The sequence below is a fragment of the Lissotriton vulgaris genome, chromosome 7 (genome assembly GCF_964263255.1).
Source record: "Lissotriton vulgaris chromosome 7, aLisVul1.2, whole genome shotgun sequence".
NCBI classification, from domain to species: Eukaryota; Metazoa; Chordata; class Amphibia; order Caudata; family Salamandridae; genus Lissotriton; species Lissotriton vulgaris.
In genome coordinates, this window is record NC_141695.1 from 1,764,305,290 (window position 1) to 1,764,332,668 (window position 27,379).

The 27,379-nt window shown below is 46.3% G+C and overlaps 1 protein-coding gene across 1 annotated transcript in view; it reads right to left on the bottom strand.

Annotated features, from left to right (window-relative positions):
• LOC147706613 (uncharacterized) overlaps nucleotides 1-27,055 on the bottom strand; it is a 213,740-nt gene extending 186,685 nt beyond the window's left edge. Inside the window, exon 1 of the mRNA XM_086929105.1 lies at nucleotides 26,912-27,055. Coding sequence (XP_086785231.1) covers nucleotides 26,912-26,981 — 70 coding nt within the window. The 5' untranslated portion in view covers nucleotides 26,982-27,055. The remainder of the gene's footprint in view (nucleotides 1-26,911) is intronic.
• Nucleotides 27,056-27,379: the final 324 nt, after the last annotated feature.

A 27,379-nucleotide genomic window follows, 5' to 3' on the forward strand; every position in this document is an offset into this window, starting at 1 on the left:
GTTTTTTCTAACTTGTCGCTGAATAAACATGAAGAGTCTTATTTAGGGAACTTCATCTGGAGCTGTGGCAAAGATGACAATGCATTAGTGAGTAACTTTTGACTTACTACTAGTAGAAATAATATAGTCAATTTGCTACACTTCTTACTTAGTTGTGTGTAGAAGACTTGAAGAAACATCCACTAATTGATGATATGCAATAACCCTATTGCCACTTCTCTTTCAGATTGTACGACCTTCTAAGAAACCAAAAACATGTAATCAGTTTTCTGTATGACAAGTTCTAAGTATAATATAGAGAAGTAGCGCAAAAGCGCTGTTACCGTGATTCCCTGTAGTGTAGATGAAGTTGCACCCACTCTGGTCCACGCAAGAATTCCACCAAATACACGATGCTGAATTCCAGGATCAGAATCCAGTAAGGGGATGTACATAACAAAAGGGAGGGGGTCAGACTAACAGAAGTGGAAGAAATAATGGGGTAGAAGGAACTAACTAGCTATCTACAGAGAAATGTAAAGACCCCAACCAGGCAGCGGAGACCAAGCCCGGCTGCCGGTTAAAAGCACCCCAGGGAGGCGGTGAAAAACAACGCCCGGCCGGACAGCGGAGAACAGGCCCGGCTGTCAGGCGGAGCAATGCACCGCAAAGAAACACAAGGCTGAGCCCAGCCGGATGGCGGAGTAAAACCCGGCCGCCGGGCGGGACTCAAGGGCGGGGGGAAGGAAAGGCTCACGGAAATACCGCGAACCCGCAGCAATCTGGAACGTAGGCACCTAAATAAACGCCTGATGATAGCAGAACGCTACCGATACAAAGCGCACACCGGAGCCCGCTCAGGAACGCGGGAGGCCGGAGACGCTCTCTCTGGTGCAACAAACAGGAAGATCCAAAACAAGGCGGAAGTCAGGCAAACAGGAGCAAGACAGATACGGAAACGAATGGAGCTTGACGCTAGAACGTGAAGCGTCGCACCTTGGTGCATGGTGATCTAAATAGCCCAAGTCTTAAAGGGACAGTGTCGTAGGAGGCTTGAGGCATGACAGTATGGGGCTCTTTAATGGGGATTGTTTGTTCCTACCGTTAGGTGCAGTGGGGGTAAGGGGCCTAGTGTGTGTAGATGTGGGAAAAAGTGATTTAAAACAGGTCAGTCAGTCCTAGAAATTATTTTTATTCAAGTAGGTAAACTGCCTTATTAAAAATGGAGAGTCGTGGAGAACTAGAGGCTATGTATCTAGCTATGTCCGCCCAACTGTCAGACGGTCAACATGTTTCATGTCATGGGTGTCAGGAGTATCAAGGCACTTCTTCAGGACCAGAGAAGCCGCTATCTACACAACGTGGAAAGGGGAAGTTACCTACCTACCACGTGTTCAGGTATTAACCAACACTGTTTTACAAGGTTTGCTTCAATAGTGTCCGGCGGTGGTAAAGGACATCAATTTGTGTCCAGCACTCATTGAACGCTCCTCTTGTAACCTACCCTGCCGCTGGAACCGGGATTGCTACCAATAAGGGTGCCATCACATCAGTAAAAGCAGCAACATGTTATAGTTCACCATTTTACCAGCCCTGAAGTCAATTTGAATAGTACCAGCATGCAATACATGTTATAACCCACCATTGAAGTCAATAGCATTCATTATACTGTAAAACCTTGCGTTGTTAACCATCTTTCATTTCAATCAAGCACTGAATTGGATGACGTGTCCCAGAACCTTTCTTTCTCTTTATTCAATGTGTGTCTGCAGCTCTAGGATGTAGGAAGCTAGCTCAGTAACTACTATGTCAAAGTGAGGTATAGTGTGCAGAGAGTCCAGTGGATCCCCAAAGGTAGGCAGAGGTAAAAGTAGATAGCACCTTACTCTCTATTTGTGGTAGTGTGGTGGAGCAGTAAGGCTTTATCAGAGAACAGAGTTAAGGGGAGCACTCACGGACCAGTAGAGCAGAGCAGCGAAAATCGGAGCTCTGGTATTAGCCCTTGCACCAGCACTTTTCCACACGATGACAATTTACCTCTGGGGACCACAATACCCAGTGTTCCAAGCGCCAGGGGGCGCTCACTTGGAATCACAGCACCAGGTGGCACATAAAAGCGGCTTCAGGCTCCCTCAGTGCGTGAGCCGTCTCGGACAAGTAGAGCCGAGCAGTGACAACTAAAGCCCTGGTATTAGCACTTGCACCAGCACTTTTCTGCGTGACAAAACTTTACCTCTGGGGACCACAATGCCCAGAGTACCAAGCACCAGGAGGCGCCCACGTGGAATCACAGCACCAGGAGGAACATAAAAGCGGCCTTGGGCTCCCGCAGTGTGAGAGCCCTCACGGACCAGTAGAGCCGAGCAGTGACAATCGGAGCCCTGGAATTAGCCCTTGCACCAGCACTTTTCCACACAATGACACTTTACCTCTGGGGACCACAATACCCAGTTTCCCAATAACCAGTAGGCGCCCATGTGGAATCACACAGCCAGGCGGCACAATAAAGCGGGATAGGGCTCCCACAGCTTGGGATGTGCGTGGGCATGCCCGGACGAAGCCCAGGCCAAGGGCGGGCCCATCTGTCCCCTTCTGAGGCCGAGCTGGATCACCCCCTTAACAACTGTATCCTGGGCAGAGGAAGCATCATTTCAAAAGGTACTGTTTGATTCCACCGTTAGACTTACAGCCACTTAACGGTGCAAAATTGAGTAGACACAAAATTGCCAAGGATGAGAGCAGCCAGGGAGTTGTGGGCACACTTGACGCCTTTCTTTTGAGGGCCTAGTCTGCCCTTATTCATGAAATTGAATTAACTGAGCGTCGGCTTTCGCTGGAACTTCAGATTCCTCAGAAAGGCCAGTCCCCATTTGCTATCCACGCACATATCTAATACAGAATTAGCAAGTTATCGTTATACAAACAGTAAGGAGAGTAATTTGTTATAATTTATTCTTTGTCTTTAATCCAAATCTGCCCGCCAACATGTGCCAAATTTCTTTCAAGAAATACCTGTGATATGGACCGGCATTTCACCAGACCGTATAAGGTCTGATCCGGTTCACAATACGAACACAGAGCGAATTCCACTATTACTCATCAGGGTACTCGCTTGAAGGACAAAGTAGAATTGATACGGACAACATACAGCATCTCTTGCCTAGACCTTGTACAGTCTGATGAAACGCCGGTCCTTATCACAGGTATTGCTTGAAAGAAATTTGGTTCACTCTAGAAGAAGACATTTATATACATTAGACCAGCCAGGTCTGAAGTAGAAGCTGCAGATTGGACAAAGTGATAAGAAATAGGAGAGCCTGACAGCCCTGAAGAAGTCTTGGGATCTACCTCTATTGAAGAAACATGTGTTGGCTGGGAAGTTTGGAATAAAGACAAAGAAAACATTATAATGAATTACTCTTTTTACTATTTATATAATGATAACTTGCTAATTCTGTATTAGATATGTGCGTGTGCAGAGGATAAGAGTTACTTCATTTGTAACCTCTCATGGCTACTGGCCCCTTTACTTTGGTTGTTACACGAAATGTGTTATTTAGTCTTATAAGCACTATTTTCTTTATTGTTTTTTTTACTGCAGGCACAACGTGCTTTACTTACATTCAGCACCCATGCGTGCTTTCACTTTCGAAGCAGCCGGGACAATGGCAGCTGCTTGTTTGCAAATCCATAGGTCTTGCATTTAAATGCGAGACTAATGGCATTGCAAATATTTTTTTTGTTGCAACCAGAACCCCAATACGCAGTTTAGTAAGATCCTTTTAATGATAAGACTACCCTAAGAGTACCCTGAGAGGCAATTCGGAGGAAGGTAGAGCACAGTAAATATGATTTTACACAACCGTAGGAAACCACAAAAAAGCTTGACATTTCTGCATTACGTGAACTTTCACGGCGCATGCCCTTCCCCGCAGGTGCATGTTAGAAAGGTTGGATCGCGTGAGCCCTTTGCGGCCCAGAACTCTGGACAACATCCCACTGCCACCATCCTCCAGAGTCAGTGCTTGACAGAGCTGGTGATGTCAGAATATCATTTGGAGGAGGTACACACGGAGTATTATATTTAAAGCAACTGCTACCAACTCATTAGCTTCTAAGTAAATAGTTGACAAATCAGTGATGCAGAAACATCATCAGGTATCGCAATAAGTAAAATAGAACATTTTAGAAAGCGTTCACATTATTCAAGAATTGTAAAACTAAGATCTCATTGAGCTAACTTTACAAACAATCCAAAAATAAAATGAGTTGTGCTTCAGATTCTCTTTCAATGTCCTTTATAGTCTATGCAAAGAGGTCCTGTGCACACAAATTTCTCATGTATTTCTCAGGTGAGAACCAGAATGTAGTAAGCCTTCGAGAAATTATTTCACAATCCATCAGTGTGGAGTGAAAATTATTTAATAGTTCAGAATGAATCAGTACAAACAAGAGCAAGTAGCCGACACGTGTTTCGTCACACCGTGTGCGGGTAATGACTCATCAGGGCTGTGCGTGAAATAGCGGCCTCGTGATAAATGGCACGCCTAGCGTGGTTGTAGTAGGGGTAAGGTGGTATCGGAGGAAAATTCCTTGGTAAGTGTGAGGAGGATCCCACACTTACCCGGAACTTGCAGGGACGTACATGGTGTCATGACACCACCCGAGGACTACTACCCCTGCATGACTCTCATGTATCTTCACAGGGGACTGGTGATCGCTCGCGTAACCCGGAAGTCCAACCCCCATGCCCCGGAAGCGAGTGGCGAAAGCCAATAACCTGCGCGCAAGGGCAGGTCAGAGAGAGAGGGAGGAGAGACGCAGAAACGGCGAGGACGAGAGAAGACGCGGGACCCGAGAGAGAAGACGCGGGACCCGAGAGAGAAGATGCGGGACCCGAGAGAGAAGGCGCGGGACCCGAGAGAGAAGACGCGGGACCCGAGAGAGAAGACGCGGGACCCGAGAAAGAAGACGCGGGACCCGATAACCAGAACAGCGGCCCTGACAACCCTGAAGAGGAAAGCTGGTCGGAGGACTGGTGGTGTCTGGAGGAGGCTGGAAGGCGGCCGTAACTCGGAAGAGAGTTACGGCGGGGTCGGTGAGTTAACTGACTCGGGACACACTAAGGGTAGGGCGGGTGAGAGTATAGTGATTGGAAAGCGCACTGTGTGACGTAAAACGTGAAAGTCTGATTTGTACCACGCTGTTTTGCGAAGTATGCTAGTGTTGGTACAGTATTCTATCTATGATTATTGGTCGTCCACTGTTTGAGTATATATACCATTATTCCCTCCTAGGCACTTTAAAATGCACAATCCGTCCCACATTTTCATTTAAAACCACTTGCCATTGATAAATCCTGACAAACAAGGGTGTGGTGACGGTATACACTTTTGTTAAAAGAACTCCATTCTGACGATTCCCCTTTGTCTATTTTCCCTTCTTCTATGAGCCTCCGGAATAACCAACCCGGTCCAGACGACCTAGAAGGCAAGAGAACAACATCACCGACCTCTGGTTCCTCTGACTCATTTCGGGAAACCTCAGAAGAAGAAGAAATTCACAATCCCCCTCCACTTCCTCATTCCTCTAATATCAATAAACCTACTTTCAAACCTATATTGCAGCCTCCACGCCTGTTTATCAAGCCCTCGCTCTCACAAGTGGTGTCAGAAGTGGGATTGAAAGGCGAAATGGAGGCTGCCCTTGCAAAAATGGCCGAAAATCAGGAACACCTGAGCAAGGTTATGGAACGTTTCTTAACGGTCGTGGAAGAAGACCGAGGCAAGTTCCAACAAGCCATCACAGGTCAGGGACAAACCCATGAAGCAGCAATGGGTAAACTTACTGAAGCATTAGGTAACCAGAGAGGTCCTACTACCTTGCCGTCTGTAGTGTTACAGCGTTATGTTGCAGGAGAGGACCCCGATTTTTTCTTTAGTAATTTTGAAAGGATGGCGACTGCGGCATCATGGCCGGCCGATAAATGGGGACAGTACTTGGGTCCATTATTGTCCGGTGACTTGCAAGCAGCTTACCAGGCAGCCACCTTACAAGGAACAGTGTCTTATGCAGACATAAAGAAATGTATTCTAGAAAGACTAGGAGTGGATGACGAAACCTATAGACTTAAATTGAGACAGATGAGGGTCCACAAGAAACTCCTCGTGCTTTATACTTCAGAGTGAAGGACATGGCCGACCGTTGGCTAAAGCCCGCAACCACCGACAAGGATGGAATCATGGCCAAAATCTATTTGGAACAGTATTTAACGTCCCTTCATCCCCCTATTCAACGATGGGTGAGACAGCAAGGCAACCTTACCCTAGAAACAGCTGTAGAAATAGCTAGTGCATACAACCGGGCCCAGGACTTTCAGAAAACCCGGGATGAATCCACCGGGAAAACAGGTGGTCACATACCAAATCGTTCACCTCGACTCCCACTCATTAAGAAACCTGAGCCTTTGACTCTCATTCCCAACAACCCATTGCCTAGCGTCCCCCTCGTGAGACCTTCTATGTCGGGACCACAATGTTTTCAGTGTGGAGGAATGGGACATATAGCTAGATTTTGTCCCCAAAAAGAAGAGCCCATGGAGATAGGATTGGCTCGTAATTATTTCTGTTCTCCCCAAGAAAATCAAAGACTACCCCCATACAAGTGTAACGTGTCCATGAACGGACGTCCTGTTACTGCCCTGGCTGACACTGGTTGTTTACATAGCGTGGTTAGACCCCAGGATTTGGGAAACAGCATTGGTCCCATAGAAGGAATGGTGGCGATTAAATGCGTTCATGGGGATGTGAAACCCTATCCCACGGCTCGAGTATTAGTCCAGCATCCAAATGATTCAGGAACATCACTAACGGTGGGACTTATACCTCGACTTCCTGAACAAGCAATCCTCGGGAATGATTATGACAAATTACCCCAGTTATTACAGGAATCTTCCCTGGCAACCGAGGACTGGTTGTCCTCTGCACCATTTGCTACAGAGACTGATAAGGAATGGCCGACTCCCAAGGAACGGAAAAGTCGCAGTCAAAGACGGGCTGAAAAACACAAAGAGCCCTTAGTGACACCTGTGATTCCGGTAGAGAATCCTTGGGAAACGGATCGTAACTTCCATGCAGCCCAACAAGAAGACCCTGTTCTTCGGGAAGCCTGGAACAAAGCTCTTGATGGAGAGGACCCACAACATGTAGGTTCATATTTTTTTGAGAAAAATGGCTTGTTATATAGAAAGAACTCCCCACAACAGAAAGCTCAATTGTTAGTTCCAGGTCCTTTTCGGGAGAAAGTTCTATATCTAGCTCACAGCCATCTCCTAGGGGGTCATTTCGGATCAGACAAGACAGAGAAAACTATTTTGGAGAATTTCTATTGGCCAGGTATCTATCAACAGGTAAAGAAATATTGTAGGGAATGTCCTGTGTGTCAAAAACACAGTCGTTATCAACCCCCAAAAGCCCCATTGATTCCCCTTCCCGTCATAGATGAACCCTTCTCACGGGTTGGTATGGATATTATTGGTCCCTTATTGCCATCTAGAAGCGGGTGTAGATACGTATTGGTTCTGGTAGATTATGCTACTCGATTTCCAGAAGCCATACCCCTACGCAGGCCTGATACCGCCAATATCGCTAAAGCAATGGTTAGTGTTTTTTCCAGAGTAGGTTTCCCGAAAGAAATTCTCACTGACCAGGGAACCCCCTTTACCTCTAAGATGATGAGAGACATTTGTAAGCAGTTAGGCGTGAAGCAAATCCGCACCTCAGCCTACCACCCCCAAACGGATGGACTGGTTGAGAGGTATAATGCCACCATTTAAACCACTCTAAAAAAGTTACTAGAGCTGGAAGCCCGCAAATGGGAAGAAATTCTTCCCCTAGCTCTCTTTGCCATCAGATGTAAAGAGCAAAAGAGTACGGGTCATTCCCCCTTTGAATTGTTATACGGGCACCAGCCTCGTACTCTATTAGATATGGCAAAAGAACAGTGGGAAGCAGAACAGAATGATGCTAGACCTCTCCCCGAATACGTTTCTAATCTTCAAACCCATTTGAAACAAATTCGGAGTATTGTCAGGAACAACCTAGAGAATGCCCAGATGGCCCAGAAAAACCAATATGACCGAGGGTCAAAGACTAGGACCTTTTAGGTAGGCGATCTAGTATTGCTCATGATGGCCTCTTCGGACCAGAAGTTATTGGGACAATGGCAGGGTCCCTATAAAGTTATTTAACAAGTGACTCCAGTGACCTGCAAGATTGAAACAGATTCCCAGAAGAAGGTGTCACAAATTTACCATGTGAACCTACTGAAGAAATGGGAGGGGCCTGCTCCTGTGGCCGTAAATAGCGTAGAGCCTCAAACTCCCCTGTTTCAAACATGTATAGATAACGAATTGCCTGTTGAGTACGCACAGGATTTAATAAAGGTTTTACAACCTTTAGCTCCGGTATTTTCCACCACGCCTGGAAAGACCACACTTGTTGAACACGCAATAAAGACTCCGCCAGGTAAACGAGTGAGACTACGGCCATACCGTATACCGGAATCTCGCAGACAGGTCATACGAGAAGAGGTAGAGAAAATGCTACAATTAGATGTCATAGAACCTTCTACAAGTGAATGGAATTCACCTATAGTTTTGGTCCCTAAACCTGATGGATCTGTAAGATTCTGTATCGACTTCAGGGAGGTGAACAAAATATCCGAGTTTGATACATATCCTTTACCAAGGGTAGACGAGATGGTAGAAAGGATAGGAAAGGCCAAATACATCAGCACATTAGATTTGTGTAAAGGATATTGGCAAATTCCCTTAAAATCAGAGGACAAAGAGAAAACAGCATTTTCCACCCCAGATGGGTTATATCATTTCAAAATGTTACCCTTTGGCTTACATGGAGCACCTGCTACATTTCAGCGGGTCATGAATACAGTCCTCAGACCACACGAGGAATACGCTGGAGCATACATAGACGATATCATAATATATAGTGACTCCTGGAAACAACATGTGGTCCATCTCTCACAAGTGATAAGGACTCTAGGGGTTCATGGATTAAAAATCAATCCAGCCAAAAGCCATTTGGCAGCCCAGACAGTTAAGTACCTCGGATACCTCTTAGGGGAAGGGGTTATAAGACCCCAAAACGCCAAAATATCCGCTATAGCCCAGATACCATTTCCTAAGACAAAGAAGGACCTATGAGCTTTCTTGGGATTGCTGGGATACTACAGGCGGTTCATCCCTAGCTTTTCACAAATAGCAGCTCCTTTGACGGATCTGTTACAGAAGAATGTTCGAACAGAAGAAATATTGCAAGCTCCTCCCGCTGCAATAGTACGATCGTTCGAGACCTTAAAAAATTCCCTAACCTCTGATTCAGTGTTGATCAGTCCAGACTATTCTCGTCCCTTTATTTTACAAACAGACGCTTCTGACCTGGGTCTGGGAGCTGTTTTGTCTCAAGAGACGTCCCAAGGAGAAAAACCCATCTTGTACATAAGCCGCAAACTTTTTCCTAGGGAAAAGAATTATGCTACCATCGCAAAAGAGGCACTTGCCATCAAATGGGCAATAGAAACTCTGAGGTATTACCTGGAAGATAGGGAGTTTTTCCTTTTTACCGATCACGCCCCTTTAGAGTGGCTAGCAAGGAATAAGGGTCATAATGAAAGAGTTTTGAGGTGGTTTCTTTCTTTGCAACCCTACCGATTTCTTACTAAGCATAGAAAAGGGAAGGATCAAGGGAACGCTGACTACTTGTCTAAATATCCTCAGGATAATTCCCCTAGAAGAAGGACAGCAAGGGAAAGGGGATGTGAGGAGGATCCAACACTTACCCGGAACTTGCAGGGACGTACATGGTGTCACGACACCACCCGAGGACTACTACCCCTGCATGACTCTCATGTATCTTCACAGGGGACTGGTGATCGCTCGCGTAACCCGGAAGTCCAACCCCCATGCCCCGGAAGCGAGTGGCGAAAGCCAATAACCTGCGCGCAAGGGCAGGTCAGAGAGAGAGGGAGGAGAGACGCAGAAACGGCGAGGACGAGAGAAGACGCGGGACCCGAGAGAGAAGACGCGGGACCCGAGAGAGAAGACGCGGGACCCGAGAGAGAAGGCGCGGGACCCGAGAGAGAAGACGCGGGACCCGAGAGAGAAGACGCGGGACCCGAGAAAGAAGACGCGGGACCCGATAACCAGAACAGCGGCCCTGACAACCCTGAAGAGGAAAGCTGGTCGGAGGACTGGTGGTGTCCGGAGGAGGCTGGAAGGCGGCCGTAACTCGGAAGAGAGTTACGGCGGGGTCGGTGAGTTAACTGACTCGGGGACACACTAAGGGTAGGGCGGGTGAGAGTATAGTGATTGGAAAGCGCACTGTGTGACGTAAAACGTGAAAGTCTGATTTGTACCACGCTGTTTTGCGAAGTATGCTAGTGTTGGTACAGTATTCTATCTATGATTATTGGTCGTCCACTGTTTGAGTATATATACCAATATTCCCTCCTAGGCACTTTAAAATGCACAATCCGTCCCACATTTTCATTTAAAACCACTTGCCATTGATAAATCCTGACAAACAAGGGTGTGGTGACGGTATACACTTTTGTTAAAAGAACTCCATTCTGACGATTCCCCTTTGTCTATTTTCCCTTCTTCTATGAGCCTCCGGAATAACCAACCCGGTCCAGACGACCTAGAAGGCAAGAGAACAACATCACCGACCTCTGGTTCCTCTGACTCATTTCGGGAAACCTCAGAAGAAGAAGAAATTCACAATCCCCCTCCACTTCCTCATTCCTCTAATATCAATAAACCTACTTTCAAACCTATATTGCAGCCTCCACGCCTGTTTATCAAGCCCTCGCTCTCACAGTAAGGAAATGAAAATCACGGGCCAGTATCAGGACTGATATGTCCTATTCAGCGTGCTATTCAGTAGTGTGGCTCACTGGTTAGAGGCGGCAGTCCCGAGAGCAGAGGACGGCCCGGGACCAGGGTTCGAATCCCGACGCGGCAGGTTTCTGGACCAGGGTCAGCGGACTCGATAATTCTCTCGCCTCGGTGCCCACTCTGATCAGCGATCACACTCGGCAACTCTGGGCATTAGCTTGCCTCATCTTCACTAACGGCCCCACCAGACCGCCGGGGATGCCTGGACTCACCCTGGAGATACCCATTAAGTTCGGGAAACCTCAGAAGAAGAAGAAATTCACAATCCCCCTCCACTTCCTCATTCCTCTAATATCAATAAACCTACTTTCAAACCTATATTGCAGCCTCCACGCCTGTTTATCAAGCCCTCGCTCTCACAGTAAGGAAATGAAAATCACGGGCCAGTATCAGGACTGATATGTCCTATTCAGCGTGCTATTCAGTAGTGTGGCTCACTGGTTAGAGGCGGCAGTCCCGAGAGCAGAGGACGGCCCGGGACCAGGGTTCGAATCCCGACGCGGCAGGTTTCTGGACCAGGGTCAGCGGACTCGATAATTCTCTCGCCTCGGTGCCCACTCTGATCAGCGATCACACTCGGCAACTCTGGGCATTAGCTTGCCTCATCTTCACTAACGGCCCCACCAGACCGCCGGGGATGCCTGGACTCACCCTGGAGATACCCATTAAGGGACCATCTCTCAGGGAAGCCAGGAAGGGTTTCGCAGCGGTCGAAGCGCCTTGGGACCCTACGGGTAAGTAGTGCGCTATATAAATGCCTATACATTTACATTTACATTTACATTTAGGTCGAGAGCGAAGCACGGGTGTGTGCAACTTACAGTCTCTTCATCCGGGTATTGGATCATCCACTACCCGGATGAAGAGACTGTAAGTTGCACACGCTGAATAGGACATATCAGGACAGCTCACTACTTGCTCTTGTTTGTACTGATTCATTCTGAACTATTAAATAATTTTCACTCCACACTGATGGATTATGAAATCATTTCTTGAAGGCTTACTACATTCTGGTTCTCACCTGAGAACTACATGAGAAATTCATGTGCACAGGACACTCTTTGCATTTCATTTGACAGGGGATACGTCTCTCTGTCTTCGCAGGGGTTGTTTTCTGCTGGTTTTGTTCCCCTGACCTGTTTTGCACCGGACAAAAAATTGTGTAACCATCTCCTACATACTGGGAACTCGCTGAGTGTCAATCTTCCTGACACTCTTCAAAACCATTCTCTCACTTTCTCCTTTATAGTCTACTACTCAGAAATGAACATCTGATTCTCACTTCATTTAATACTAAAGTTCATTGTCTCGTTCCCTGCCGTAGCAATTTGTCTGGGACGAGGGAAGCAAGAGCTGCTGACAGATGTGACCGGCTGTGCTCTGTGTAACATTCCACACAGCTTAATACCACTCCAACCACATAATTACACTCCACACAATACAATCCAGCCACACACAATTCCACTTCAACCTATTTAATTATACTTCACACAAAATATTTACACTCAACTCCAAAACATATAATTGCCCTCCACAAAATACAACTCTGCAACATGCTGCATAATTCCACTCAGCACAATTATACACCACACCATGCCACATCGTTCCACACATTACACAATTCCAGAATCCATCACACAACATAGTTACACTCCACATAATACTACTCAGCATCACATAATTTACCTCCACATAATTATTCTGTACTCCATATTGCATAAATACACTCCACATAAATCCAGTCTATGCCATGTCGCAGCATTCCACATAACTACACTTCACACCATGCCTCATAATACCACTCAACACAATTTTCACTCAACAGCGCACCCTTCCACATCACACAAGTTCAACTCTACACATTTCCATTCCCCACCACATAATTCAAACCAACAACACAGCACACCACATACATCCAATCTACACTACACAATTCCACATCATGCTACAATATTTAACAGCACACCACATAAGTAAACTCCACTACAAACCACTCCACAACACAAAATACCATTCCAGATAAACTCACTCCAAGACACACAATCCCATAATCCCACTCCATGACACAAAGTCACACTCCACAAAATGTCAGTGCACTCAATACCACACAATTACTATCCACATAATTACACTGCACACCATGCCACAATATTTCACTACACAGATCCAATCCACACAACACAATTCCACACCTAACAATTCCAATCCAAACCATATATGCAAATGCATATATTGCTAAACCATATATTGAAATGCTTGTTTACCTTCCAATGCGTCCCAGAAGATCCTGTTCCTGGAGCTGCAATCCTCCTCCTCTCTCTGTCAGCTCTGTGCTGCCTCATCCCTTCTTCGAGGAATAGTGCCCTGTGGGGAATGCTCTCTCTGGGGCCCCCACCTCCATCCTTTTTCCGGGCCTGGCTCTGACTGAAGATAAACAATGTAACGTGTTACTCTGCTTCTCTTCAGTCCTGGGTCAGGGCGAGGAGCTCAGAGCAGGCTGCACACTGCAGCTGCTTTAGAGCAAACCTCTCTCTCACAACTCTCTACAGATGAGCTGAGGGGGCCTCCTTCACATACTAAAGACGGGGCCCCCGAAACCGCGGGAGCTGCAGGGGTGTTTGTTTCACCCCTCGGCTCACGTTCCAGCAACACAGCCACAGCTGAGGAAAACTGACAGGCATTGAGAAAAGTGCCTGCCATGCCACCTAGTGGCCGTTCCCCTGCCCTGCTCCCACCACGTTCTGTCACGCAAAGAGAGACTGTTACCTCTACCACAATGTTCCCAAGTAAAGGAGGACTCCAGAAGGGAATCAGCATCAACTGGATTTGGGCCTCCTTCATGGGAAGGGTCAATTAATCATTAAAAGAGCTCAAAACAAGATCCAAAAATTACTGATTTACTGCTCTTCTGGATTTTGGAGACAAACGTTTTGCAAAATATTTACTAAATATTCTTACTATATGAACAATTAACATAATTTGATACCATTAATTCAAAGTGGTTTATGATCACATTGTTCAACTACATGTAATATTTCTGCTATGACCCTTCTCACAAAAAAATATTAAAAAAGAATATCACATTATGGGAGATATGTACAAGGAAATGGCGGAGCGCGGCATTAGCCTCATTGGCTTAACGACACGCTCCACCACTTCTGAAATGCAAGGCTGCAGCATATTTACAAGAATGTGGTGCAGCCTTGCATTAGCCGCACCAACGTGCCTACCTCAGCCTTTCTCTTTGTGACTGCCATTACCGCTTTACTTGAGCCTGCGGCCGCAATCATCCTTCCGGTTCCGTGATTACAACGCGGTGTGCCTTTCAACACCCACGTCTCTTCCTTGGACTCCTACGCACACCCCTACCCGGGTTGGAATTATCACCGTTTTTTTGGAACTGCTCCCCACACCATTCTAGACACGCATTAGCCCTGAAGAGTCACAGGACTTTTCTTGGTGACGAAACACGTGTAGGCTGGTTGTTTGGCTCAACACAGTTGTTGTTTCATGATATAAACCATTTCAAACTCATGCTGGTGTCGACCTCTGCTTTTATATAACATTTAAAAGGTACAGCAATTTTGAGAGATCCCCACAATGCGTGCCCAGGACTGTGCTCACTTTTCAGTGTGGATCCTTGATTCACACACTTACGGGGGTTATTGGGTTAGTCCTCCTACCTGGAAGCACCGTACTAATACTAGTCCGCAGATAACCACACACGTATTAGCCTGACCGCCATTCTTCCTGTCGTTACTAAAACACAACCCATAGACTTTTGCGATTGTGTCATAGCAAAACCATCTTTAATATATCTCATTTTCATAGAACTAAAAATATATTCATAATAAAATATGGAATTAAAGTTAACATCCATAGAAAAGGCAATTGAAAATTCAGGCTACCATCAACTGAAATGCTGGCTAAAATGAGGTGTGCTATGCAGAAAGACCTACTAAGAAAAACTACGTTCAAAGCAGCATAGAAAATTACCTTGTTTCCTTGATGAACCACAGACACAAGGATTTGATGTATGAATCTTATTCATCAGTGAATAAAGTACACATTGAATCAAATCTACAAGGTGCACTAACAAAGAAATACTTAAGGTTCAGATTACTTTATATACCAATATTTGAGTTTGGAAGAATATTGAATCTGAAACTGAAAGGTAAGAATGCTTTCCATCTGTGTAGTTATAAAGTTGACATGCTTGATCATGTTGTTTGCATTTTTCCAGAATTGTTAATATTAAGGAAACTATATTTACAGCAGAGCGATGAGGGAGGCCAGACCATCAGAGCCTCCCTCAGACACTGTTTTGCAATCAAATACCATATTTTTTTTAAAAAAACTAGCTCACCCGTCACACGTTGCTGCGATCTCAAAAGAATGGAAATTTAAGGAAACTCGTTATGATAACATTTAATTTACATTGTGTCATTTTTATTGAAACGTATTCATTTTAATATGGAAAACATTTCAAAGTGTGGCTTGAGCAGTGCGTACTCGATCGGCTTCCAATCTTGATTCTGGTTGCTCTCCTGTTTCATTCGAGCGGGCTTGAGCACTGCGTAATTGATCGGTTTCCAATCTTGATTCTCGTTGCTCTCCTGTTTCATTCGAGCGGGCTTGAGCAGTGGGTAATTGATCTGTTTCCAATCTTGATTCTCGTTGTTTGTTCGTTTGAGAAGAACGGGCTTGAGAAGTGCGTACTCGATCGGCTTCCAACCTTGATTCACGTTGCTCGTTTGTTTGAGAAGAACGGTCTTGAGCAGTTTGTATTCGAACAGCTTCTAATCTTGCTTCCCGTTGTTCGTCTGTTTCTGAAGCTCGTAATGCCTTTTTCTTTCGTGCTTCAGATGTAGATCCACCAACCGATTTCCATTTGGGGGGCAAAACTGTTGACGATGCTCGCAAATTCCCTGACAATTTCAGTATTTGAAAGATTATGAGGGCCTTGATGGGCCGATAATTAAAAAGAGTTTATGCCAGAAACCTTTGCGGGAGTGTACTCAACAACTTCCCAAAGTTTCATGGCGATCGGATGAATGGTGTGATAATGCATAAAGGACAGACAGACAGACTTACATTAGTTTTTATATATATAGATTAATGGCATTTTACACTTGGCTTATCACATGCCCAAAAGTATGGTTAGACTAATCTAACACTATTTAAGGTATATTAAATTGAGGTTGTTTTTTATAAATGTGTATGATTATTTTAGATGTAAAGTTTTTATTGAACTCTGTGTGATTAACACAATACATGTATTTACTTCTGTTAGTGCTTAAAGCTCTTTAGAGGAAACGTAGGACCTTGTTTAGTCCTTAAGATGCTAGCATTCAGGGTACCATGGGGTATGGTCGAGTAAGCAGTGAACAATGCACAGTGAGCGGAAGGTACTGCCCGCTGTGCAGTTACCGCGTGCACTGGCCTATGTGCAGTGCATGACGCACAGTCTGTAGTGCACAATAAATATTTAGCAATGAACAATCAGTGGTGCATTAAAAGCTATTTATAGTGCACAATCAACAGTGTGCATTGCCAGGCTAGTGAGGGCAGTGCATAGTGAGTAACACGAAACAAACAGTGCACAATGAGCAGTGTGTAGTGTGCAGGGTGGATGGGGTTTTGAGCTCTGCAAAGTTCACACTGCAGCTTGCAGCGTGCTCGGCTGGCTGCACACAGAGTAGTGTGCAATGAGCAGTGGGTACTGCCTGGTACAAGTCATGCAGGTATACAACGACCAGTAAGCAGTGTGTGCATCGAGCAGTGAGACATATGCGGTACATACGTCCATACAAAGAGACAATATGTACTGAGTGTGAAGCTGTGAGTCACGCATGCTGCACACTGACTAGTGAGCAGAGCACAGAAGGCACTGAGCAGTGACTGGTGCACACTAATCTGAAGGGTGCAGTGACCAGTTAGTATAGTGCACTGAACATTGTACAGAGTCACTGTTAGTATGCAATATTTAGCATCATTGCTAAACTAAAACCATCCTCCCAAACCAAAGATCCCCTCCCTTCTAACCTTTTCCAAGACCTAAAGCACATCATTGTCCCATCCTGGACCACAATCATCAACACCTCCCTAGCTACTGGAAATGTCCCTAGCTCCCTTCAACTGGGTCAAGTCTCCCCATTATCAAAAACACTAATGCTGATCCTAATGACCTAAACAATCTCTGCCCCATCACTAACCTCCCCCTTCTTTCTAAAGTCCTCGAAAAATGTGCTTTACTCCAATTAGACAAACACATTGAAAAATTCAACCTTCTGGATCCCTTAAAATCAGGCTTCAGAAAAGGCTGCAGCACTGAAACTGCCATGCTTAACATTGTTGACGATATCCACCACTCCCTTGATAATGGCGAGACCTGCCTACTTACCCTCCTTGATCTCTCCGCAGTTTGTGACACTGTTAACCCAGCAAATTAAAATTCAAGACCGTCTATCTAACCCCACTCCGGTCTCCCTAGGAGTCCGAGAGGAAGAGAGAAGAGATCCCTGGGGGGCTCCTATGGAGACCGGAGTGGGGTTAGATAGACAGTCTTGAATTTTTATGTGCTGGGTTTGATGTTGAAGATAGGAGACAAACCATTTGTGGGTAGTACCAGTGATCTATTCTCTCTCCCTATCTCTTTAACCTCTTTATGGAACCCCTCACCCTCATTCTTGAACAAGCTGGTATCAACTACCACCTTTATGCCGACGACTCCCAACTCTATTATAAGATCAAAACCCAAGCTGACATCATTCACCTTAATAACTCCCTCCCTAAAATCCAATCCTGGTTCCACTGTAATCATATCCAACTAAACCCACAAAAAACTGAAATCATTCTCTTCTCCCCTAAAAACAACCCTCTCCCCATTCAAACCTGGATCTCTGACCTCAATGCCCTCAACTGCTCTCTCTCCTTGTCCAATTCAGTAACATCTCTTGGTATCTCCATCGATAACAGTCTGAACCTCAATGTCCAGATCAAAAATTCAGCTACAGGAGCCCTCCCCACTCTCTGTCATCTCAAGAAAAGCAAACCCTTTCTCCCAACTTAAGATTTTAAATTAGTAGTTTAATCCCTGGTCCTTTCTCCAATTGATTACCGCAATGCCACCCTCACCGGAATCCCCAAGGTCCACCTAGCTCTACTCAAATCTGTACTTAGTTTTGCAGCCAGGCTCATCACCGACTGTAAACGGTTCGACCACATTTCCCCAGCCCTCAAAATTCCCCAGTGGCTCCCCATCGAACGGTGTTGGATCTAGCCCTGATCTCTTGACTGGGTGAGAGCTTTCTGCTTAATTCAGAGACTCTGTCCCTCACCACCCCTTGTTGTAAATATTTTTGTCCACCCTAAGCGTGGAAGGGTATTCTCAGATGTGAGACCCTTGCTCATTGCACCATCAGGATTCAAGCAAACCGGGCCAAAGACGGCTGTAATGCCAGAAACCGGTCCCCGGGAGCTTGTTTCCTTCCCAGTGTAAGAATTGGCTTTTGTAGTTTGGTTTGCCCTGTTCCCATCATGCACTGGGACAGGAACAGACTAATTTGCATACAGCCAGGTTCTGAAACTGGGATGGTGCAGTGAGCTAAAAAACGGTGTTGGATCTAGCCCTGATCTCTTGACTGGGTGAGAGCTTTCTGCTTAATTCAGAGACTCTGTCCCTCACCACCCCTTGTTGTAAATATTTTTGTCCACCCTAAGCGTGGAAGGGTATTCTCAGATGTGAGACCCTTGCTCATTGCACCATCAGGATTCAAGCAAACCGGGCCGAAGACGGCTGTAATGCCAGAAACCGGTCCCCGGGAGCTTGTTTCCTTCCCAGTGTAAGAATTGGCTTTTGTAGTTTGGTTTGCCCTGTTCCCATCATGCACTGGGACAGGAACAGACTAATTTGCATACAGCCAGGTTCTGAAACTGGGATGGTGCAGTGAGCTAAAAAACGGTGTTGGATCTAGCCCTGATCTCTTGACTGGGTGAGAGCTTTCTGCTTAATTCAGAGACTCTGTCCCTCACCACCCCTTGTTGTAAATATTTTTGTCCACCCTAAGCGTGGAAGGGTATTCTCAGATGTGAGACCCTTGCTCATTGCACCATCAGGATTCAAGCAAACCGGGCCGAAGACGGCTGTAATGCCAGAAACCGGTCCCCGGGAGCTTGTTTCCTTCCCAGTGTAAGAATTGGCTTTTGTAGTTTGGTTTTCCCTGTTCCCATCATGCACTGGGACAGGAACAGACTAATTTGCATACAGCCAGGTTCTGAAACTGGGATGGTGCAGTGAGCTAAAAAACGGTGTTGGATCTAGCCCTGATCTCTTGACTGGGTGAGAGCTTTCTGCTTAATTCAGAGACTCTGTCCCTCACCACCCCTTGTTGTAAATATTTTTGTCCACCCTAAGCGTGGAAGGGTATTCTCAGATGTGAGACCCTTGCTCATTGCACCATCAGGATTCAAGCAAACCGGGCCGAAGACGGCTGTAATGCCAGAAACCGGTCCCCGGGAGCTTGTTTCCTTCCCAGTGTAAGAATTGGCTTTTGTAGTTTGGTTTGCCCTGTTCCCATCATGCACTGGGACAGGAACAGACTAATTTGCATACAGCCAGGTTCTGAAACTGGGATGGTGCAGTGAGCTAAAAAACGGTGTTGGATCTAGCCCTGATCTCTTGACTGGGTGAGAGCTTTCTGCTTAATTCAGAGACTCTGTCCCTCACCACCCCTTGTTGTAAATATTTTTGTCCACCCTAAGCGTGGAAGGGTATTCTCAGATGTGAGACCCTTGCTCATTGCACCATCAGGATTCAAGCAAACCGGGCCGAAGACGGCTGTAATGCCAGAAACCGGTCCCCGGGAGCTTGTTTCCTTCCCAGTGTAAGAATTGGCTTTTGTAGTTTGGTTTGCCCTGTTCCCATCATGCACTGGGACAGGAACAGACTAATTTGCATACAGCCAGGTTCTGAAACTGGGATGGTGCAGTGAGCTAAAAAACGGTGTTGGATCTAGCCCTGATCTCTTGACTGGGTGAGAGCTTTCTGCTTAATTCAGAGACTCTGTCCCTCACCACCCATTGTTGTAAATATTTTTGTCCACCCTAAGCGTGGAAGGGTATTCTCAGATGTGAGACCCTTGCTCATTGCACCATCAGGATTCAAGCAAACCGGGCCGAAGACGGCTGTAATGCCAGAAACCGGTCCCCGGGAGCTTGTTTCCTTCCCAGTGTAAGAATTGGCTTTTGTAGTTTGGTTTGCCCTGTTCCCATCATGCACTGGGACAGGAACAGACTAATTTGCATACAGCCAGGTTCTGAAACTGGGATGGTGCAGTGAGCTAAAAAACGGTGTTGGATTTAGCCCTGATCTCTTGACTGGGTGAGAGCTTTCTGCTTAATTCAGAGACTCTGTCCCTCACCACCCCTTGTTGTAAATATTTTTGTCCACCCTAAGCGTGGAAGGGTATTCTCAGATGTGAGACCCTTGCTCATTGCACCATCAGGATTCAAGCAAATGGGCCGAAGACGGCTGTAATGCCAGAAACCGGTCCCCGGGAGCTTGTTTCCTTCCCAGTGTAAGAATTGGCTTTTGTAGTTTGGTTTGCCCTGTTCCCATCATGCACTGGGACAGGAACAGACTAATTTGCATACAGCCAGGTTCTGAAACTGGGATGGTGCAGTGAGCTAAAAAACGGTGTTGGATCTAGCCCTGATCTCTTGACTGGGTGAGAGCTTTCTGCTTAATTCAGAGACTCTGTCCCTCACCACCCCTTGTTGTAAATATTTTTGTCCACCCTAAGCGTGGAAGGGTATTCTCAGATGTGAGACCCTTGCTCATTGCACCATCAGGATTCAAGCAAACCGGGCCGAAGACGGCTGTAATGCCAGAAACCGGTCCCCAGGAGCTTGTTTCCTTCCCAGTGTAAGAATTCGCGTTTGTAGTTTGGTTTGCCCTGTTCCCATCATGCACTGGGACAGGAACAGACTAATTTGCATACAGCCAGGTTCTGAAACTGGGATGGTGCAGTGAGCTAAAAAACGGTGTTGGATCTAGCCCTGATCTCTTGACTGGGTGAGAGCTTTCTGCTTAATTCAGAGACTCTGTCCCTCACCACCCCTTGTTGTAAATATTTTTGTCCACCCTAAGCGTGGAAGGGTATTCTCAGATGTGAGACCCTTGCTCATTGCACCATCAGGATTCAAGCAAACCGGGCCGAAGACGGCTGTAATGCCAGAAACCGGTCCCCGGGAGCTTGTTTCCTTCCCAGTATAAGAATTGGCTTTTGTAGTTTGGTTTGCCCTGTTCCCATCATGCACTGGGACAGGAACAGACTAATTTGCATACAGCCAGGTTCTGAAACTGGGATGGTGCAGTGAGCTAAAAAACGGTGTTGGATCTAGCCCTGATCTCTTGACTGGGTGAGAGCTTTCTGCTTAATTCAGAGACTCTGTCCCTCACCACCCCTTGTTGTAAATATTTTTGTCCACCCTAAGCGTGGAAGGGTATTCTCAGATGTGAGACCCTTGCTCATTGCACCATCAGGATTCAAGCAAACCGGGCCGAAGACGGCTGTAATGCCAGAAACCGGTCCCCGGGAGCTTGTTTCCTTCCCAGTGTAAGAATTGGCTTTTGTAGTTTGGTTTGCCCTGTTCCCATCATGCACTGGGACAGGAACAGACTAATTTGCATACAGCCAGGTTCTGAAACTGGGATGGTGCAGTGAGCTAAAAAACGGTGTTGGATCTAGCCCTGATCTCTTGACTGGGTGAGAGCTTTCTGCTTAATTCAGAGACTCTGTCCCTCACCACCCCTTGTTGTAAATATTTTTGTCCACCCTAAGCGTGGAAGGGTATTCTCAGATGTGAGACCCTTGCTCATTGCACCATCAGGATTCAAGCAAACCGGGCCGAAGACGGCTGTAATGCCAGAAACCGGTCCCCGGGAGCTTGTTTCCTTCCCAGTGTAAGAATTGGCTTTTGTAGTTTGGTTTGCCCTGTTCCCATCATGCACTGGGACAGGAACAGACTAATTTGCATACAGCCAGGTTCTGAAACTGGGATGGTGCAGTGAGCTAAAAAAACGGTGTTGGATCTAGCCCTGATCTCTTGACTGGGTGAGAGCTTTCTGCTTAATTCAGAGACTCTGTCCCTCACCACCCCTTGTTGTAAATATTTTTGTCCACCCTAAGCGTGGAAGGGTATTCTCAGATGTGAGACCCTTGCTCATTGCACCATCAGGATTCAAGCAAACCGGGCCGAAGACGGCTGTAATGCCAGAAACCGGTCCCCGGGAGCTTGTTTCCTTCCCAGTGTAAGAATTGGCTTTTGTAGTTTGGTTTGCCCTGTTCCCATCATGCACTGGGACAGGAACAGACTAATTTGCATACAGCCAGGTTCTGAAACTGGGATGGTGCAGTGAGCTAAAAAACGGTGTTGGATCTAGCCCTGATCTCTTGACTGGGTGAGAGCTTTCTGCTTAATTCAGAGACTCTGTCCCTCACCACCCCTTGTTGTAAATATTTTTGTCCACCCTAAGCGTGGAAGGGTATTCTCAGATGTGAGACCCTTGCTCATTGCACCATCAGGATTCAAGCAAACCGGGCCGAAGACGGCTGTAATGCCAGAAACCGGTCCCCGGGAGCTTGTTTCCTTCCCAGTGTAAGAATTGGCTTTTGTAGTTTGGTTTGCCCTGTTCCCATCATGCACTGGGACAGGAACAGACTAATTTGCATACAGCCAGGTTCTGAAACTGGGATGGTGCAGTGAGCTAAAAAACGGTGTTGGATCTAGCCCTGATCTCTTGACTGGGTGAGAGCTTTCTGCTTAATTCAGAGACTCTGTCCCTCACCACCCCTTGTTGTAAATATTTTTGTCCACCCTAAGCGTGGAAGGGTATTCTCAGATGTGAGACCCTTGCTCATTGCACCATCAGGATTCAAGCAAACCGGGCCGAAGACAGCTGTAATGCCAGAAACCGGTCCCCGGGAGCTTGTTTCCTTCCCAGTGTAAGAATTGGCTTTTGTAGTTTGGTTTGCCCTGTTCCCATCATGCACTGGGACAGGAACAGACTAATTTGCATACAGCCAGGTTCTGAAACTGGGATGGTGCAGTGAGCTAAAAAACGGTGTTGGATTTAGCCCTGATCTCTTGACTGGGTGAGAGCTTTCTGCTTAATTCAGAGACTCTGTCCCTCACCACCCCTTGTTGTAAATATTTTTGTCCACCCTAAGCGTGGAAGGGTATTCTCAGATGTGAGACCCTTGCTCATTGCACCATCAGGATTCAAGCAAACCGGGCCGAAGACGGCTGTAATGCCAGAAACCGGTCCCCGGGAGCTTGTTTCCTTCCCAGTGTAAGAATTGGCTTTTGTAGTTTGGTTTGCCCTGTTCCCATCATGCACTGGGACAGGAACAGACTAATTTGCATACAGCCAGGTTCTGAAACTGGGATGGTGCAGTGAGCTAAAAAACGGTGTTGGATCTAGCCCTGATCTCTTGACTGGGTGAGAGCTTTCTGCTTAATTCAGAGACTCTGTCCCTCACCACCCCTTGTTGTAAATATTTTTGTCCACCCTAAGCGTGGAAGGGTATTCTCAGATGTGAGACCCTTGCTCATTGCACCATCAGGATTCAAGCAAACCGGGCCGAAGACGGCTGTAATGCCAGAAACCGGTCCCCGGGAGCTTGTTTCCTTCCCAGTGTAAGAATTGGCTTTTGTAGTTTGGTTTGCCCTGTTCCCATCATGCACTGGGACAGGAACAGACTAATTTGCATACAGCCAGGTTCTGAAACTGGGATGGTGCAGTGAGCTAAAAAACGGTGTTGGATCTAGCTCTGATCTCTTGACTGGGTGAGAGCTTTCTGCTTAATTCAGAGACTCTGTCCCTCACCACCCCTTGTTGTAAATATTTTTGTCCACCCTAAGCGTGGAAGGGTATTCTCAGATGTGAGACCCTTGCTCATTGCACCATCAGGATTCAAGCAAACCGGGCCGAAGACGGCTGTAATGCCAGAAACCGGTCCCCGGGAGCTTGTTTCCTTCCCAGTGTAAGAATTGGCTTTTGTAGTTTGGTTTGCCCTGTTCCCATCATGCACTGGGACAGGAACAGACTAATTTGCATACAGCCAGGTTCTGAAACTGGGATGGTGCAGTGAGCTAAAAAACGGTGTTGGATCTAGCCCTGATCTCTTGACTGGGTGAGAGTATTCTGCTTAATTCAGAGACTCTGTCCATCACCACCCCTTGTTGTAAATATCCCCATCGAAGGCAGATCCGCCTACAAAAAAGCATGCATCACACACAAAGTCCTCCATCAAAATGGAGCTTGCCAATAAACTCTGCAAAATGGGCAGCTAACGACCTCTGAGAAGCGCTAACGCTCTCCTCCTTGCCCCACCCCTGCTAAAAAAGAAGTCTACACAATCCAGCTGCTTCTCCGGAAATACCCCCTACATCTGGAACGCCCTCCCCAAACAATAAGATGTAACCCCCCCTACCCCAGCATTAAAAAAGACCTCAAAATTCACCTCCTCAACAAATATTGGGGGTCGACCTGCACCTTAAACTTGATGTACTTAACTCTTTACTCTGTCTAGCTATTTATATGATTTGTATAATCTCAAGACGCTCTTTCTTCTGTTTTTACCTGTTGTTATTCCCTGATGTTGTTACTTTGTGTTACTGTTACTAGCTCGGTCGTATAAGTGCTCTGATGTTTTTGTTACTCCATGATGAGGTGATTTGTTTCTGACCGTAACTAGCTCTATCATGTAAAGCGCTCTGATACCTCCGGGTCCAGCCAGCACTATATAAAACCTCTAAAATAAAAATAAAATAAATAAATATATGAATGGGTGTACTCTACTCCAGCCTTGGAGTAAGTCTAGCACCTCACAAACCACTCTCAATTAACAAACTTTAATCACTTTTCTTTTTATTTCCCTGAGGGAGGAATCCACCACAGTGATGAAGTTCTCTCTGTGTGAACAGTTACCAGCACTAACTTTAAACTTGAAAATTGGACTCCATCCCCTGGCTTCCTAAAGTTTAAATATGTACATTTATACTAAGAAATGGTGAATAGTCAAAAGCAATACATGTAGGAGTAAATATGTATGTGTAGGTTTCACACATGTACATGTACCTTTGTGGATAGACCCCCTGTACTTAGTGCACCTGTAGTATGCTTTGCTCACATACACTACTGAAGGCCCCTTCTGAGGCCAGAGGAGAACTTTTAATAAACAGAAAAAAACTCTTCCAAATGGGCAAAATTGTGGCCGCGGTTGTTTCACTCAGAAGGAAATCCACAAACAGGACAGAGGATTATGAGCAGCTCTCTGATCACCGCTGGAGGAAAATGTGACTCTAATAAGACACGTTTTTATTAATTTACAGTCTAACCCCACTGCTGATCCATGTCACTGAAACTCGAATTCATTAGAAATTGTGTGTGACATTTTCCACCTTCCGTCTGCTGCCTGACCCGTCCGGGCTTTCATTTTCTGAACCTTCTGATTTGCAAATCATTGACCCTGAATTAGGTGGTAAAATTGTGTGAAACCTGAAGGTATGACAGCTTTGATATTTTAATGCTTTTCAGATTAAAGTCCTCATTATGAGTGTCCCTGCAAATTGTAACATAAACACAATTGAATATTTGTGCAAGGAGCCCCTTTAGAAAGTGTTGAAATATATACTGCGCTTGGTAATTACCAGGTCTGATAAGGAATGTACCCTGATTAAATCTCAGCAGCCAAACAGGTGAACCTGCTATTAATAATGACCTCTTTGATAGTGGGCAGTGACTCAGGCCTGTCCATGACTGGGCTGGGACTTGGTGCAGGTGTGCGGATGGCACTTTCTTAGAATAAAGGCACTTTCAGGTTCTTCAGAACCAATATAGACAGAGGCCTTGGTGTTTTCAATGCAAGCATGATGGCTGACTCCAGTGTCTCCAATATAGAAGGACCATGTGAAAAGCAGAAGACACTTTATAAAATCTGTTGCTCTTTGAAAACAGAAGAAACATTCGCACTCACGCTGATAAAACACTTCTGAAAAGCTTGGTGAATGGAACTTGTCTGGGGATTTTCTCATCTCGAGAAGACACCTGTATACTTTTGTCAATGTGACCTTTTCCTGTATAATTGGGATTTGTCACTGCAGGGTGTAAGACAGGAGGGGACTGGACTTTGAGCCAACCTGGTAAACAGTATCAAACAAGCCTCTGATGGTGCACTGCACATAGGCAGCAGCGTAGGACCCATTGGTGCAGAAGGTGCAGTGGCACCGGCGCCCAGAGTCCTGCGGGGCCCACTGAGCACTGATAATTGTTGCACTTCACAGTTCAAACAGCGGCTTGGGGACAGAAACAAACACTGACCTGTCAAACGCTATCAACAAGCCCCTAATACTCCACAGTACCCAGGGGCATCATTTGTCCACCCAAGGATGGGATGTGAGCCTGGCGGGCATTGCTATAAATCTTTGAGAGGCAGTTTCTGCTGCCCGGTCATCCTTCAACTGATAGAAGGGACACTGCAATGGCACAGGTGATGCAACCCCTGTGGGCCGCCATCCTGTAGGACTCCTTAGCTGCAGTGAACCCCCAGAGTCCTATTAAACATCTGCAGGGAGATGTATTTCCAGGTGCAGCATGGTAGTGCACCCCACCTCCACTCCCACCCCCAAAGATGGAGGTCAGCTCTCACCCTGCAGCAGTGACCAGCACAACAGGTGAACATGTATGTGTCAATGCATGTATTTGGTATGTCTATACGCGAGCCTAGCCAAAAGGTAGCGGAGCACTGTACAGGGTCAAAGACAAGTCTAAAGTCAACAAGAGATGGGAGAGCTGGTCCCAGGGAGGAGAGGCCAGGAGGTTTCACCGTGAGCTCTGTGTGCAGGAACTGCAGGCACCGGTCATGGTGTCTCACCCATCACTTGCCTCACCTGTGTGGATCCAGCCCCAGCCGCCATGAACACGTCCACTCGGCCTCCAACTCTTCAGGGAATTCACCATTGTGCTTCGAATTTTAGATGGAAGAAGACTTCAGTGTCCTCACTCCCCTGTCTGCAGAAACAGCCCTCCGCAGCCTTCCACAATCTGATCCTTTCCTGAGAGCAGTGAGAGTGCCTTCCCTTGGCCTCTCTCCAGTCTCCTCCAGCCCTGTGCTGCAGGGATGTCTCCACCCCTCTCACCAGCTGTCAAAACCAGGGGTATGTGGTTAGAGAGGATCACTTTTCTAATAAAAACCTCTGTGTGGGTTTATTTCACAATCAAAGTCAGTTCCCCTTCTCTGGCAGGAAAAAGTCCCCAGGTCTTTAGTTATAGTTTTAACTTTGCAGGCCAGCATCCTCAGACAGGACATGGAGACACAAAATGCCAGATCCAGAAAGATTTTGCATCACTTTTGTAAC